The 16,431-nt window shown below is 48.4% G+C and overlaps 1 protein-coding gene across 3 annotated transcripts in view; it reads right to left on the bottom strand.

Annotated features, from left to right (window-relative positions):
• Sh2d4b (SH2 domain containing 4B) overlaps window positions 1-15,328 on the bottom strand; it is an 80,540-nt gene extending 65,212 nt beyond the window's left edge. For all 3 annotated transcript variants that reach the window (XM_045137131.1, XM_045137133.1, XM_004658004.2), the window contains exon 1: window positions 15,098-15,328. In XM_045137131.1, coding sequence (XP_044993066.1) covers window positions 15,098-15,281 — 184 coding nt within the window. In that variant the 5' untranslated portion in view covers window positions 15,282-15,328. The remainder of the gene's footprint in view (window positions 1-15,097) is intronic.
• Between the last annotated feature and the right edge of the window lie 1,103 nt (window positions 15,329-16,431).

Below are 16,431 nucleotides of genomic sequence, written 5' to 3'. Positions count from 1 at the left end.
CAAACACAAAGGCCCTGAAATTTCTCTCTCTCTCTCTTTCCCTTCCTTCCTCCCTCCCCCATCTCTCTCTGATCACAAATAAGAATATTGTTTTAAATTGAGAACTTCTGTGCTTTAAAAGACACAATTAAGAAAGCAAAAAATGCAATTACAAAATGTGGAAAATATTTCTAAATCATGAATCTGTTATACAATTTGGAACTAAAGAGTTTACAGCCATACCAATCATCTAAGTCATATAAAGAACTCCTAAAATCCAATAACTAAAAGACAATCCTGTCAAAAATGAACAAAGGATTTGAATATATTTGCCCAAAAAATATAAATGGCCTCATTTATCCATCTGGAAGATGTAGTTCAAAATAACAATGACATCACGTTATATTCAGCGGCAAGAGCGTGAAGCAGCTGGTCATGCCAGGAACCAGAGAGCAGCAAGAGCTGACACTTAGCTCCCTTCTTTCCCTTTGTTTTGTGTGCATGTGAAATATGGCGTGTGTGTGTGCGTGTGTGTAATGGGCATAGTGCGTATGGTTGTATAAAAATGTATGTGCCCTTGTGGTGCTCCACGTGCTCACCTGCAGTGGAGGGCGCTCACCTGTGGTGGCTGGAGCAGGCCTTCAGGTATCCTGTTTATTGCTCTTCCACCCAGGCTTTTTTTTTTTTTTTTTTTTTTTTTTTTTTGGTTTTTCAAGGTAGGGTCTCTGGCTCAGGCTGACCTGGAACTCACTATGTAGTCTCAGGGTGGCCTCGAATTCTTGGCGATCCTCCTACCTCTGCCTCCCGAGTGCTGGGATTAAAGGCGTGCGCCACCACGCCCGGCCCACCCAGGCATTTTTAAGAATAATATTCATTTATTTATTTATTATGTATTTATTTGCGTGTCAGTGGGAGGGGGTGGGCTTCTTGACACAGCAAATGAACACCAGACATTTGTGCCACTCCCTCGGTTTGTGTGGGTATGCGGTTGGCTTGTGACTTGAGGCCAGGCTGGCAGCCTCTTGAAGCGCGCCTCTTCAGTCCACTCTTGGTTGAGTGGGCGTCTCTGAGTGACGATAACGGAGCTTTCTGGTTTTCTGGTGTCTGCTGCCCTGTGGGGTCTGGGGCTCCACGGACACACACACATGCACAGCTGTTTATGCAGAATCTGGGGTTTCAAACTCAGGCAGTTTCAGGCCCCGTCAGGCCCCCATGCTTGCGCAGAAAGTGCACTTCCCCACTGAGCCGTGTCTCCAGCCCTCTTTCTCCTTTTAATTCAGTCTGGGACCCCAGTGTTTGGAATGGTCCTGCCCATGATTAGGGTGATCTCCCTACCTCAGTTAACCCAATCCAGAAACTCCCTCAAAAATATGCTCTGAGATTTGTCTCCTAGGTGATTCTAGATCCAATCAAGCTAGCAATTGAGATCACAAGGTCCCACTGTCAGCCCAGTTTACACAGACACCTGAGTATCTTGGTAAGGTCAAATTAGCACCCGGGAACAGCCACAGTGAGGGAAGCACACACTAGGCACTGACCATCATCCTCCCTGGCACGAAGGATGCAAGGGCCCAGGAGGCTGAGAGCACAGTCCACAGTGCCCATGCTGCGGGTGACGGACACAGACACTTGTAGTCATCCTGTCTCTCTCTCTGTCCTTGTGACAGTAAAGTGACCACCACAACCCTCCTCCTAGCACAAGGCCATATCTTCCATTAAAGGAGTATGTCTTTGGACTTGCTCAAATTATTATTGAGAAATTCGCAACACTCCACCTCTGACCACAACCCCAGCTGGAATTCCTTCCATACGAAGACAATAGAATCCACATGTTAGTGACGAGCTTAGAATCCAGACCTTGTCCTGTTCCTGGCCAGAGAGCTTTCCCACTTGGGACAATCATGAGGCACAAATAGCTTCCTCTGTCAAAGGAGAGGGTCGCACGTATCCAGGTACTAGACATCCCAAATTGTTAGGGTCTCCCAGTCTGGATATGAGGACTCAACCTTGGTGGCCAGAAAATCAGCACATCAGTGAAATAATAGGATAGAAATAAAAGATCCTGAGACATAAAGTAATTTTGAAGTGACATGGGGAAAATTGACATGAAAATAAACTCAAAGAATTTAGGCCTCAAAATCTAGTATTTAAAAAAAAAAATTGAGCTGAGCATGGTGGCACATACCTTTAATGCCAGCACTTGGGAGGAACAGGTAGGTGGATCACTGTGAGTTAAGGTTCAAGGCCAGCCTGAGACTACATAGTGAATTCCAGGTTAACCTGGGCTAGAGTACGACCCTACCTCAAAATGGGGGGTGGGGTCTGGAGAGATGGCTTAGCAGTTAAGACGCTTGCCTGCAAAGCCAAAGCACTTCGGTTCAATTCCCCAGGACCCACATAAGTCAGGTGTACAAGGTAGCACATGCATCTGGAGTTTGTCTGCAATGGCTGGAAGCCCTGGCATGCCCATTCTCTCTCTCTCTCCCTCTCTCTCTCTCTCCCTCCCTCCCTCCCTCCTTCCCTCCCTTTTTTCCTCTCTCAAATAAATAAATAAAACAAAATATTTTTAAAATAATAAAAAATAAAAATCTTTTTCAATGCCACATGTTCTCTCTCATATGCAGATCCTAGTATTGAGTTTTTAAATTTGTATGTAAGTTGGAGCAAGAGTTGGTAGTAGAGGCCAGGAAGCTAGAATGGGGCCAAGAGGGGAAAGAGGGTACAGGAAGGGAGCACACTAGATATATAAGCAGAGGGAGAGAATGCCATGTGTGGAAAGTTCTAAGTGGAGTCAGAGGATGGGCCCATGTAAAAAGTGGGATTCTTAGGGACTGGGCACTGACGAAAACCTGCCTTCTGGAGAAAACAAATTAAATGAAAATTATACTTTTAAAAATTCTGTTTTCAGCCAGGCGTGGTGGCGCACGCCTTTAATCCCAGCACTCGGGAGGCAGAGGTAGGAGGATTGCCGTGAGTTCAAGGCCACCCTGAGATGACAGAGTTAATTCCAGGTCAGCCTGGACCAGAGTGAGACCCTACCTTGAAAAAACAAAAACAAAAACAAAAACAAAAAAAAAATTCTGTTTTCATATAGAACACCCAGAAGGAACATTATTCTTAGGTGAGAAAAACCTAGAAAGCAGTAATGCTAGCCACTTTAAGAGATAGGAAAGCAAGAGCAGCCTTGCAAACTGTTACCTCAGCCCAGCCACGCTGCCCTGGACAGGCCTGGGGTTGGGTTACAGGCAGACAAGGAGCCATGGCCTTTCTCAGGAGCTGCTCCTGCTCACCTGCAGGCCAGGGGAAGCGGTGGCCATGTAGCAAGCCCAAGAAGAGTCCCTGAGATTAAGGGAAGAGAAATTGAAACTGGACAGCCCAGTCCAGCATCCCCCGTGGGAGCTCTGTACCAGTCAGGAAACTTTATGTAGAGCTGAGCAAAACTCAGTCCTGTTCAGTCTTTGGGCTTGGATAGCAGCTGGGGAGTTTAAAACAAAAATGGAGGATAGGAGGGAAAGAAACTACACAGAAATTCAAATTCCCAGTTTGTCCACAAATCCTGCGCTGGATCCTAAATGTGAACCTTTGCCCTCTAAGACCCCTTGGCAATGGACTTCCACAACTCGTATATCGAAGCCCTAATCCCCATGTGAGGAAATTAGGAAGAGGAGCCTTCGGAGGTAGTCATCTACCTGAAGGATGGAGCCCTCGTGTATAGGGTTAGTGCCGAGGAGGACTGAGCAAGGCACTGAGGAGATGGCTCAGTGGTTAAAGGGGCAGTTGCTTTTGTTTTTGCATAATGTCCTTTAATCACTCCCAGTCAGTCTTTTTAAAAAAATTTTGTTCATTTTTATTTAGTTAGTTAAGAGTGACAGAGAAAGAAAGAGGCAGAGAGAGAGAGAGAGAGAGAGAATGGGCGTGCCAGGGCCCCCAGCCACTGCAAAAGAACTCCAGATGCATGTGTCCCCTTGTGCATCTGGCTAACGTGGGTCCTGGGAAGTCAAGCCTCAAACCGGGGTCGTTAGGCTTCACAGGCAAGTGCTTAACCGCTAAGCCATCTCTCCAGCCCCCAAGTAAGTCTTTTTAACTATGGGAGAAGTCAAGGGCAGGAAAATGCTGTGTGCTATAGCAGGAAGGATGGAAACTTGAATCCAATTCTTGTGGGCCAGAGCTCAGATTCTAACTGTACCTCCCACATGTTTTCCACCACAGGCTGCTAAGCCCTCCTGAGATTTCATCGGCTCAACTAAAAATGGATACCATTCCTCATTTCCATTATTTAAGACACACATTTTAACATGTTTTAAACCAGGATCTGCCTTACAACCAACAATAGAGCATGATTTTAATGCATGAGCTACATATAGGAATATCTTCCAGGTCACTGGCGAGGCAGACAAGGTAAGGTGCTTAAAAGGCCAGCACAAGACACGTTCTCCTTCCCAGAGAATGCAGCATCTGTTCTGCCTCTCTGACCTTTTCTCCTGGGCTTCCTGAGCTTCTCTGCTGAGGACCCTTCCACCATTCCCCTGTCCAAACTCCTTTGCTCACTCTCACTATAGATAGAGCATGCCCAGAGCTCATATTTATGGGCTCCAACTAAAGTTAATCATTCCTCTACAACAATAAAACTACACCTCAACCCCTGGGGACATGCATACCTGTTGGGTACTAAGAGCCACCACCACAGTCCCTACGGCTGATCCCAGTATGTTCTCTAACAAGCATCACATATTTCCTCCAGAGGATTGTTCCCTGACTACTTGAACCTTGACAGGTGACATTTTGTTAGCAGAAACAGTGGGGCGCTCTTGATGGATCGTCAACACTATGAGAAACAGGGAGAGCAGAGGCTGTCTTGACCACCTTCCTGACTCCTTACTGCCACAAACGCTGTCTTGGAAACGGTGTTCAGTGCCTGGGAAAGGGGTTCCAAGGAACAGCTACAAAGAACCAGGAACCCCAGGTGGCCTCCCTCCTGATTCCTCAGTGCTCTGCAGCGTGTCTCAAGCGGAGCCCAGTGAGTCCACTCGGAAACTGTTGAAAGTCCCAGGAAAATTCAAGAGGGTTAAGGACGCATAGTAGGTCCAGATCATCAGTGTCTGAACACAGTGTGGCAATGAAAACAAGGATGGAGCAGAAGTTCCAAGCATGGATTTTCCATGATGCTTAGTGACTTTTGCGAGCTATCCTAAGGGTCCTAACAATGTGAGTACACAAAATCCTTTGTATACTAAAGGGGAAGTAAAAAAAAATTAGGGGAGCAATAAAAGGACATGAAGTGGAGTTCATGTCCAAGAACTAGTGTCTTTAACAGTCAATTACAATTACCTACTTATATAAATAAAAATAAACCTTGGGGGTTGGAGAGATGGCTTAGTGGTTAAGGTGTCAGCCTGCAAAGCCAGAGGGCCCAGGTTCAATTCTCCAGGACCCACGTAAGCCAGATACATAAGGAGGCGCATGCATCTGAAGTTCATTTGCAGTGTCTGGAGGCCCTGGAGTGCCCATTCTCTCTTTCCTCCCCCCTTTTCTCTGTCAAATAAATAAACCTTGGAAGATTAAGCACCATAAAATCAACCTAGAATCTGATCTAATACCCTTGATTATTCCAACAAAACTGTGGAGAAGGTAAAACTATGTTTATACTTCTCGTTTTCAGTAGATAATGTCTCATTCCCAGGCTAGGCAGCGGAAGTAGGTTTGAGCACATTTACTAAACTTGGGCTTATTTTGATTGGTTTCCCTTGATTTGGGGAGTACAGATTGAGATAGGAGCTTATGAATCCAGCCCAGACTGTCCTCAAATTCATTACATAGCTGAGGAGAATCTTACACTCCTGACCCTCCTACTCTGTCTCCCAAGTCCTACAATTTCAATTATGTGTCATCATGTCTGGCTTAGAATAAGTTTTAAAAGAGTATATATCAAAATCATAGCAGATTTTCCTAAAACAAAATTTGTATTAAAACACTGGGGTGATGGACTGGAGAGATGGCTTAGCGGTTAAGTGCTTGCCTGTGAAGCCTAAAACCCCCGTTTCAAGGCTCGATTCTCCAGGACCCACGTTAGCCAGATGCACAAGGGGGTGCACACATCTGGAGTTCGTTTGCAGTGGCTGGAGGCCCTGGCATGCCCATTCTCTCTCGATTTCTTTCTCTGTCTGTCACTTTCAAATAAATAAATAAAAACACTGGAATGAAACAAAACTTGTATCAAAACACTGGGGTGAAAAAAAATTTAAAGGTAACTATATATTGAAAAATGTAAAGAGGAAAAAAATACTATTAGTCAGGCTAAAAATCTAAGTCCCAATCCTAAAACATGAAACTAGTTACACATGGAAAAGTGACAAAATTGTCATTATTTCTGTATTATAATCTCATATATGAGCTTCCCTAACCAATCCCAAGGAATAAATACATGGTGGTTTTACTGAAGAGTTTTCAAGGTTTAGGGAAGGGGCACACTGTGAACACATGGTCTTACATTCGGAAAGCAACCCGGGGCTGGAGAGATGGCTCGGCAGGTAAGTACACTTTTTGCACATGCGTGTGTAAGGGCCTGATGGAGACTGAGAGACTGAGTTCAATCCCCAGACTCTCAGAAGGAGCTGGGTGTCCCCAAGCACCCCTGTAATGCCAGCGTCCTGTGGAAAGCAGACACAAGCAAATCCTGTGTCCACGAGCAAGATCCGCCATCAGTAAGATTCCATCACTAGGGAAGATACGCAGGTGAGCAATAGAAGGGGACGCCCCAAGAACTCCTTCAGCTGCCTGGGTGGCCCATCAGCACATGCATCCATGATTACACCACACACACACACACACACACACACACACACGGAATCAGTGAAGGCCTGTTTCTTCACTCACATCCTCGGACACACCACACACACAAGGATCTTGCTTATGAGTCACCTGCACAAATCTCCACCTTATCCCTAGGCTTTCTTCTAAGTGCAGGATGGGAATTTTAACCACATGAGAAACATTCATGGTCTCCTGGTACTTTCAAGCCAATGGGGAAAACAGACCATAAACAAGTAAGAAGGTACATTAAGAAGGACTGGAGAGATGGCTTAGCAGTTAAGAAGCCTAAGGGGCCGGGTTCAATTCCCCAGAACCTACGTAAGCCAGATGTGTAAGGTGGTATGTGTCTGGAGTTCACTTTCAATGGTTAGAGGCTCTGATGTATCCATTCATTTTCTCTCTCTCTCTCTGTGTTCTCTCTCTCTCTCTCTCAAATAAATAAAAATTCAAAAAATAAAGGTATTAAGGAGAAGAGGAGGAAGGAGAGGGAGGGAGAGGAGAAGGGCAAGAAGGAAATTTCCCAGGCAAAGGACATCCAGATAGAAGAAGAGGGACCCAGAGAACCAACCCCAAGATGAACTGTCAGTCACAGCACAGCTGACAAGGCCAGGTGGGGAAGCGTTCTGGACCATGACCGCAGTGTGAACACAGGTCCCAAATCCCGTGTTTTCAGGCCACAATTAGCATAGAAAGGGTGAGGACCGAGTGCACATGGGACCCACGGGACTGTGAAGCTTGTGATTTCCAGCATGAGGTGTGAGCTCTCGTTGCCAAAGGGAATGAAGAGAAAATGAGAGTGCACAGGCCTTGATGGTGCCGGGGTGGCCTGGCTGAAATCTGCAGGATCAGAATGTTTAACACGCTTTCCCAGAGTCAATATGATGACACACCTCTCAAGATATAAAAGAGTATGAGCTGGAGAGATAGCTTAGCGGTTAAGGCACTTGGCCTGCGAAGCCTAGGGATCTAGGTTCAATTTCCCAGTACTCATGTAAGCCAGATGCACAAGGTGGCGTGTGTCTGGAGTTCCTCTGCAGAGGTTAGAGGCCCTGGTGTGCCTATTCTCTCTTTCTATCTCCCTCTTTCTCTCTCCCCCCCTTTCTCTCTCTCTCTCATAAATAAATAATTTTTATTTTTTAGAAAAGCAATGGAAAGGGCAGGCATGGTGGCGCATGCCTTTAATCCCAACACTCAGGAGGCAGAGGTAGGAGAATCACCATGAGTTCGAGGCCACCTTGAGAATACATAGTGAATTCCAGGTCAGCCTGGGCTAGAGTGAGACATTGGCTCGAAAGGACAAAAACAAAAACAAAAATAAAAATAAAAGCCGGCGTGGTGGCGCACGCCTTTAATCCCAGCACTCAGGAGGTAGAGGTAGGAGGATTATCATGAGTTCCAGGCCACCCTGAAACTGCATAGTGAATTCCAGGTCACCCTGAGCTGGAATGAGACCTTACCTTGAAAAACAAACATAAATTAATTAATTAATTAAAATTATAAAACAACAGTCAACATGAGGGCAGATGAGCAAACTTCCAAGCAGACAGTATCTTCCACACGGGAGTAGAACAACTGAGCAGTTACTCTAAAATAGAAAGTGAAAATAGGAAAGACGTTCCATGTGGTTAGGGGTGCAAGGTGTGCCCAGCTATGTCCCCCACTGCCTCTCCTTCCTCCCTTCACCGCAGACCTCTAAGCTGTCACTCTAGTTTATTTCTGCAGCTCTCGAACCTGTGCCCCCAGGCTCGATGAAGTCCTCAGAGTTCTGGGAACGAGAATGAGCCATGGCCCCTGTGTTTTCTCCCAGCCTCGCCAGGCACAGCTTGGAAGGTTGCCAGGTTCTTAGGGACAAAACAGACCTTGTCTTATCCTGCCATCAGAGTGTCACCTGAGCCTATGGTGAGCTCAAGTCTGCTAGGAGCCAGGAAATGTTCCCCGGAAAGGGAGAGGGAGCTTAGAGGGCAGGACAATGGGGGCACAGTGGTCAGGAAGGAGGCACGGTATCCAGTCTTAGTCAAGAGGCCAGCACAGAGTTTAACTGCAGCAGATGTGTCCTTCAGGACCAGTGGGGACAGGGGGTCTGCAAAGGGATATGCCTATGGAAGGAGGCCGTCCCCTCATGCTCTGAGCTACCACACAGCTGCCTTGCACCACAGCCCCGTTCCTGGCACTCTAGGTTCACTGCGTTCCCTCTAACCTAACTGGCCAAAGCTCTGTCCAGGCCACCAGTCAGCGCGCAGGAATGTTCGCTAAGCGCATGGATAGACTAATGAAGGGGCGTGCAGGTTATCACTCAGTGGGAGTTTCAGGTTCACAAATAAATGAATGGAAACCCATCAATCAACCAGGTGGAAGTCATGCAACGTGCAACCTGAGAGTATTTCTCAGCAGTTGGGTGACCTGGGCAGCACTACAGTCCTCCTGAGAGCCTGGCATCCTCACTTGAAATGGGGTCACGGGTCCTTGTCCTCCGCCCCCACAGAGAGACGTGGGAGTCACGGGGCAGAGGGATCACTTGGCTAAGTGTAAGGCTCACATCGCAGACAAGGTTGGGGTCCTTGCAACACCTCACCGTGATCTCGGGTCGGAAAGCAGGCACTGTGCACCCTGGACACCTCCAGCTAAAAGCTCATTTCCTCTAGGGGCAGAGCCACCCCCACCAGAGCTCCCCAGTATCAGGGCCAAGGAGTTCCCAGGAAACAGGACTGAAGCTCCGAGCTGGGCTCTGAAGAGGATCCTGCCCTAGAGAGTACGCACGGTCCTCAGCGAGTTTCTCCCCTTTTCCATTCTTTATAAGTCAGAAATTTAATTACCCAGAAAAGAATCCTCTGCACCAGAACCCAAATGAATTTAATGTATAATTTATACATGAAAATGGAGATGTCGATGTGTGGCAAATCTCCACATAAATATTTTTGCAGTTAAATTTTTAGGCATCTGTCTTCTTCCCAAAGGATCTGCCATATGGAAGAGTGGCCTCAAGGCTCAGGTCGGTGGGGCTGGAAATGTTTGGCCCTGAATTTCCCCAGCTAATGCTTCAGCTGTCAGTTCAGCTGAGCCCTGAAGGCCCCTGACTTGACACCAGCCACCTACAGCCAGGTCACAGCTCATCCCAACCTCTGTGGGATTCCTGCTGTATCTTGTTCAAAACAGAGAGCCAACGCCATATCCCTGCACTAGGCCCAAGGGGGAAGAGCAGGATGGCCTGTGGGCCCATGCTCCAGCAGTTTAGAGTCCATGGGGAGAGCCACACAAACAGAAGATTAATAATGACAGTCTGGGGCTGGAGAGATGGCTTAGCAGTTAAGGCACTTGCCTGAGAAGCCTAAGGGCCCATGTTTGACTCTCCAGATCCCATGTAAGCCAGACACACAAAGGCGAGGCAAGCATAAGGTCACACATACCCACTAGGTGGCTCTAGCGACTGGAGTTCAGTTGCTGTGGCTGAGGCCCTGACGTGCCAATTCTCTGTGTGTGTGTGTCTGTCTGTCTGTCTCTCTCTCTCTCTCTGTATATATATATCTTTCACTGTCTCTAAAATAAAATTTTTTAAAAAAGTGACGGGCTGGAGGGATGGCTTAATGGTTAAGGCATTTGCCTGCCAAGACAAAGGACCCAAGTTTGATTCCCCAGGACCCATGTTAACCAGATGCACAAAGGGGCACATGCCTCTAGGATCTGTTTGCAGTGGCTAGAGACCCTGGCGTGCCCATTCTCTCCCTCTCACTCTCTCTCTCTCTCTCTTTCTCTCCCTCCCTCTTTCTCTGTCATAACAAATAAATAAAAAGAGCGACAGTCAGGCAAAGGTTACCACTAGGGTGGGTCCTACACATCCAGCAGCTGCAAAGGCCTAAGTGTTTCCTCTTCCAAGGGGCATCTGACAGGTGCTGAGGGGTCTGTCAATATGGATGAAAGCAAGAGGACCTCCCTGCAGCAAGAACGTCATGAGCAGTGACTGGAGTAAACGTGAGCGTGACAGGACTAGGAAGATGGCTGGACATGCACAAGAAGCAGAGTTCAACTCCCAACATCACATAAAACTCCAGACACGGCCACACCCAAGCCTGTACGGGCTTAGATAGGAGGATGACTGGGCCCACCGGTGAGCTCGCCTAACTGAAACCCAGCAAGCCCCACGTTCAGCGAGAGACTCTGCCTCAAGGAAAGTGCTCTCAAGGAGGACACCCAACGCCTTCCTCTGGCCTCCTCAGGCGTCAGCACATGTGTGCGCGCACACACGCACACCGCACCACACATAGACACACACACACCAAAATAAAATAAATTTATTTACAAAGAGTAAATGTGGGGGAGTTAGCGATTAAGCACTTGCCTGTGAAGCCTAAGGACTTCAGTTCAAGTCTCGGTTCCCCAGGACCCACATAAGCCAGATGCACAAGGTGGCGCATGCATCTGGAGTTCATTTGCAGTAGCTGGAGGCGCTGATGAGCCCATTCTCATTCCCCCCCCTCTCTGCCTCTATTTCTGTCTGTCACTGTCAAATAAATAAATAAATAATAGTAAGTGTGGGGCTGGAGAGATGGCTTAGCAGCTAATAAATAAATAAATAATAGTAAGTGTGGGGCTGGAGAGATGGCTTAGCAGCTAAAGCACTTGCCTGCAAAGCCCAAAAGGACCCAGGTTCAATTCCCCAGAACCCCCATAAGCCAGATGCACAAGGTGGGGCATGCATTTGGAGTTCGTTTGCAGTAGGTAGAAGCCCTGGCATGCCCATTCATATTCTCTCTGCCTCTTTCTCTCTCTCTCCCTCTCTTTCTCTCTCTCTCAAATAAACAAAATTTTTTTTAAATTATTTATTTATTTATTTGAAAGCGACAGACACAGAGAGAAAGACAGGTAGAGGGGGAGAGAGAGAATGGGCGCGCTAGGGCTTCCAGCCTCTGCAAACGAACTCCAGACGCATGCGCCCCCTTGTGCATCTGGCTAATGTGGGACCTGGGGAACCGAGCCTCGAACCGGGGTCCTTAGGCTTCACAGGCAAGCGCTTAACCGCTACGCCATCTCTCCAGCCCAAATAAACAAATTTTAAAAAATATTGTGTTTAAAAAGGAAGAGTGTGTCCCAATGGTGTCAGTGTGTCTGCGGCCTATGTTGGGGACAGGCTAACAGTGAGGCTGTGTCGGAGAGCAGGAGCCAGATCGCTCACTGACCTGTATGCCCAGCCCTGGAATAGGACTTCGCCTGGATTGAGTGCTTCAGACAGAGCAAAGCTACATGATGAACTTCTGGAAGCCACGCAAAGGTTAACATAATGAAAGAGAAGAGCCTAGCAGTGGCCTGAGTGAGTCTTATGCAAGCCACAGGGGCCTGCCAGCCAGGCGTCCTGAACGGCAGCCTGCATTAACAGATGCTCTAACCCAAGGGCTTCCTGACTTTACAGCTAAAGACACCCAAGGGGCAGGCACGTGGGACCCTTTGCTTCCTCTTTTCAGTTGCCGTTACCTGTAGAACGGGTGTCTTGTGCAAAGAAATTCCCTGGCACCTTCTTGGTAGGTTTCTAGTAGGTACACTAGTCCAGACCCACAGCATCCTTTCACACTGTGGTAGTTTAAATGTGAATGTACGTCCCCCATTAGCTCGGGTATTTAAGCAGCCTGCTGGAGGGGCTCTGCCACTGGGGGCAGATCTGACTCATCTGGCCCAAAGGTGTGGACAAGGCCCTTTGCGCTCTGGCGAGGCTTGTGCGCTCTGCTGGCGCTGATGTTTTTCTTGCTGCAGTTTCTCTCTGCTTGGATGGATGGGAGTAAACAGCCCCTCCCCCCACTGGTGGAACTTCCCCTGGATCTGTAAGCTTGAAATAAACCCATTCCTCCCATAAACTGTGTCTGGTCGGATGTTCATCCCGGCAACTTGGAGCTGACTGTAACACACAGGAAGACACAGAGAAAGAGAGAGAGAGAGAGAGAAAGAGAGAGAGAGACATGCACAACACATGTGTGAGCTAAGAACTACCACGTCTGCATCCCAGAGAGGGAGGAACCTCATATCCACAGTGCACCAGGGCCAGAACCCTGAGAAGTGTCAAGAACAGGCCCTATGTAAGTACCCTGCTGACGTGGAGAGTACTGTGTCCTGAAGCCAGTAAAGACTATGTCAGTAGATGTTAAGACCCCAATGCTAAAGACACCATAGACTGCAGTCACGGGACACTGAGAAATCAAGCTGGAATTTTTCTGGAGGCCACCTCCCAGCTGGCTAGCTGTCACAGTGCTGGAAAATGCTATGCAGGCTGCTGGGGAGAAAAAGGCATCAACTCTTAACCAGCAGTGAACCCTGAGAGCTACAGGACCAACAAGCCAGGCAAGATGTGTCCACTGTGGCAATAGTGGCGTGTAGGTTACCGGGGTAACCCACTGTTAACTGACTGGATTTGAGTCTCACTCCATGGGAGGGAATTCATGCCTGGTCCTGAAAACTCAGTCAAAAGCCTGAGGCTTGGGCTGGAGAGATGGCTTAGCGGTTAAGCGCTCGCCTATGAAGCCTATGGACCCCGGTTCGAGGCTCAGTTCCCCAGGTCCCACGTTAGCCAGATGCACAAGGGGGCGCACGCGTCTGGAGTTCGTTTGCAGAGGCTGGAAGCCCTGGCGCGCCCATTCTCTCTCTCTCCCTCTATCTGTCTTTCTCTCTGTGTCTGTTGCTCTCAAATAAATAAATAAAAAATGAACAAAAAAATTTTTTTTTAAATAAAAATAAAAAAAAAGCCTGAGGCTTGAAGATCATAGGGCCTAGGGGTAAGGTCACCAGTATTTTTGTTTCTGCTAAATGGGTACATTGTGCCCATCAAATTGCCCTCTAAATGTTTGTGCATATACCCAGAGGTTGGTGCTTATTCTCGCTCTTACTCTCTCTCTCTCTCTCTCTCATTCTTCTTTTTGTTGTTGTTATTGTTGTTGTTGTTGTTGGTTTTTCAAGGTAGGGTCTCACTCTAGCCCAGGCTGACCTGGAATTCACTCTGTAATTCTCAAGGTGGCCTCGAACTCATGGCAATCCTCCTACCTCCGCCTCTCGAGTGCTGGGATTTATTTATTTATTTATTTCTGTGTGCCACCACACCTGGCCTTGTTCTCATTTTTGGTTGGCAAAGCTTCTTTTTGCAGATGATGATAACACCTGCAGAGACCCAAGACTCATCAAGGTGATGAGAAGAAGAAATGGCATTTGAATGCTCACTGAATAAGATGTTTTAACCACCCCTGCCAGGGCTCAGGGAACACTGAAGAGGAGATGCAGAAAGAATACTAAGAGAATGCTGCTCTCTCTGCTTGCCAGAGAAGCTTGTTTCTGGAGATGACCACAGAGGCTCAAAACTCATCCAAGTGCCAAAAACTGGGGTTTCTTGAGAGCTCAGGGTTAACTGTGACATCCCTATCCTTTGGACATGAAGCGACTGATGTGTTCATGGCCTCTCAGTGGATGCTACCTCTATCAGACTTGTATAATACCGAGCCCCTCAAGATTCAACGTAGACGATGAAGGAAAGAGAGAGAGAAAAATAAGACATCAGAATAGAAAATGGAGCTGAAAAGACTTCTCAGTGGTTAAGGGGCTTGTCTGCAAAGGCTAAGGACCCAGGTTCGAATCCCCAGTGCCCGCACAAGCCAGATGCACAAGGTGGTGCATGCATCTGGAGTGGCTGGAGACCCTGGTGCACACATTCTCTCTATCTCTCAACTTCTCTGTTTCAAATAATTTTTTAGAAAATTATAAAAAATATATATATAGAAGATGGGCTCACTGCAAAGAGAAGGGAGTTCATTTGAATGGGGATGAAGGAGAGGGGACAAAAGGGGGTAACAGGAAGGGATTATGATCCAATTACAGTATGTTCATGTATTAAAATTCTCAATTAAAAAAAAAAGGAACATGTCCTAGATCTGAGGGCGTAGCTACTGAGCTGCCTGCCCAGCATGTACAAGGCCCTGGATTCAATCTTTAGTACCAGAAAGCAAATAAGAAAAGGAAAGAAAAGTGCATGCCCTCACTCATCCACCATGTAATTACCAAACACTGATCCAAAGCTGGGGTCTTAATGGTCCCTTTGCAGAGCTTGGACCTCTCACAGTAAGACAGAGCAGAACCCCCACTCCGCTAGCCCATCAGGGCCCCGCACAGCCCCTGCGGCAGCCTCGACCAACAGTCCTGGTGGGGTGACGGAAACCCCGGCTAGTGGGACCAGATCCCCCAGCACAGAGGGTCTCAAGGTCCGCAGCCTTCATCACACCAGTGTCCCTACTGAGCACTCAGCTTGGCCTCGTTCCCTGGGGAACTATGACTCCAGCACACGTACCGCGCTTGGCCTTGGGGGGCCGGAGGCCGTCCGCCTCCGCCAGGGCGTCCCATGCCTCCCGCTCCCTCCAGCGCCGCAGCTGCTCCTCTCGCATCTTGTAGAACAGGATGTGCTTCTGCACATCGCTGAGCTCGGCCAGGACCCCCGGGTCGACGTACATATCATGCAGGATCTGCCGCAGCATGGTACTGCCCAGGACGAACGCACCAGAGGAGCCACAAGCCAAGGCAGCCAGCCTGTGGGTTCAGCTACTCCCGGAGCTAACTCTTCAGTCCTGGCTCCTCACTCGGGGACCCCTTCCTTGCGCAGCATCCTTGCCCTTGGGTCAGCTCCCGGCCCGCGATGAACTCATCTCGGCCCGGGATGGAGGAAACACCGGCCAGGCAAGCAGGAATCCGCCGAGCCCAGGAGGCGGGGAGCAATCTAACCCACTGCCCGGTTCACTGCCTCGCAGCCGCGCCAGCCTCACCTGGGGTTCTAGGAAGATCCAGACCTCCAGCACGCCCAGGCATTGCCCAGGCCCCAGCCCTGCCTGGGTCGGTAGGTGTCGAGTGATCTGTTAGTGGAAGGTAAAAATGACACCAACTGTATCAGTGACACTGCCCTGGCCAGCGAGAGCTGATCCCTCCCCGGCAGATAGAGGAGGGCCAGGACTAGGTTTACCTAGGCACTCCATGTCTTTTGAGCCGATTTCAAACAGAGGCCAGAGGAGACAGCCAGCGGCTTCTGGGTTCCGCAGCCCCTCCAGACACCTGCTTCTCCACAGCCAGCCTTCTTCAGGGCAAGGCGTCGGGCAGACAGAGGTATTGCTTTTATGAAACCCCCTTGAGAGAAAAGATCTTCCCTTCTGTTTGTTTTGGATTCAAGAACAGTGAAAGGCAGTGGAGGCAATGAAGGCTCAGAGGGGGAGGGTTCAAGTTCAAGGACATGAGCTGACATTCTTTTCTTCCTAGGGAACAACTGTGCTGACAGACAAACCCCTCCAGGGGCCCATTTGAATATTATGAGTCTCGTTATTGCACACGTCTGGAGTTGGCCAAAGAGAAAAACAAACAAACAAACAAAAGTCCATGAATTTGCCTTGCCCCCTGTTACAGGGTCCCTAGTCAGGATGTTGGCTTCTGCTCAGAGGCTGGGTAGCTGCAGTCAATGAAAACTAGAGCTCCCTTCTTACACCTGGGCTCGGGGCTGCTCACAGGTGCCCTGTTACTCCACAAGGAAAGTGGGGAGCACAAGTGACGTGCCTAGGGGTTATTCGGTCAGTAAGTTGCTGTCCCGGGAATTTCCTCAGCTTTCACATTTGACATTCTGTGGATGACTTTAAAAATCTCACC

The sequence above is a fragment of the Jaculus jaculus genome, chromosome 18 (assembly GCF_020740685.1).
Source record: "Jaculus jaculus isolate mJacJac1 chromosome 18, mJacJac1.mat.Y.cur, whole genome shotgun sequence".
Lineage (NCBI taxonomy): Eukaryota > Metazoa > Chordata > Mammalia > Rodentia > Dipodidae > Jaculus > Jaculus jaculus.
The sequence above is the reverse complement of the archived record's forward strand: the minus strand, read 5'-3'. Positions and strand labels throughout refer to the sequence as shown.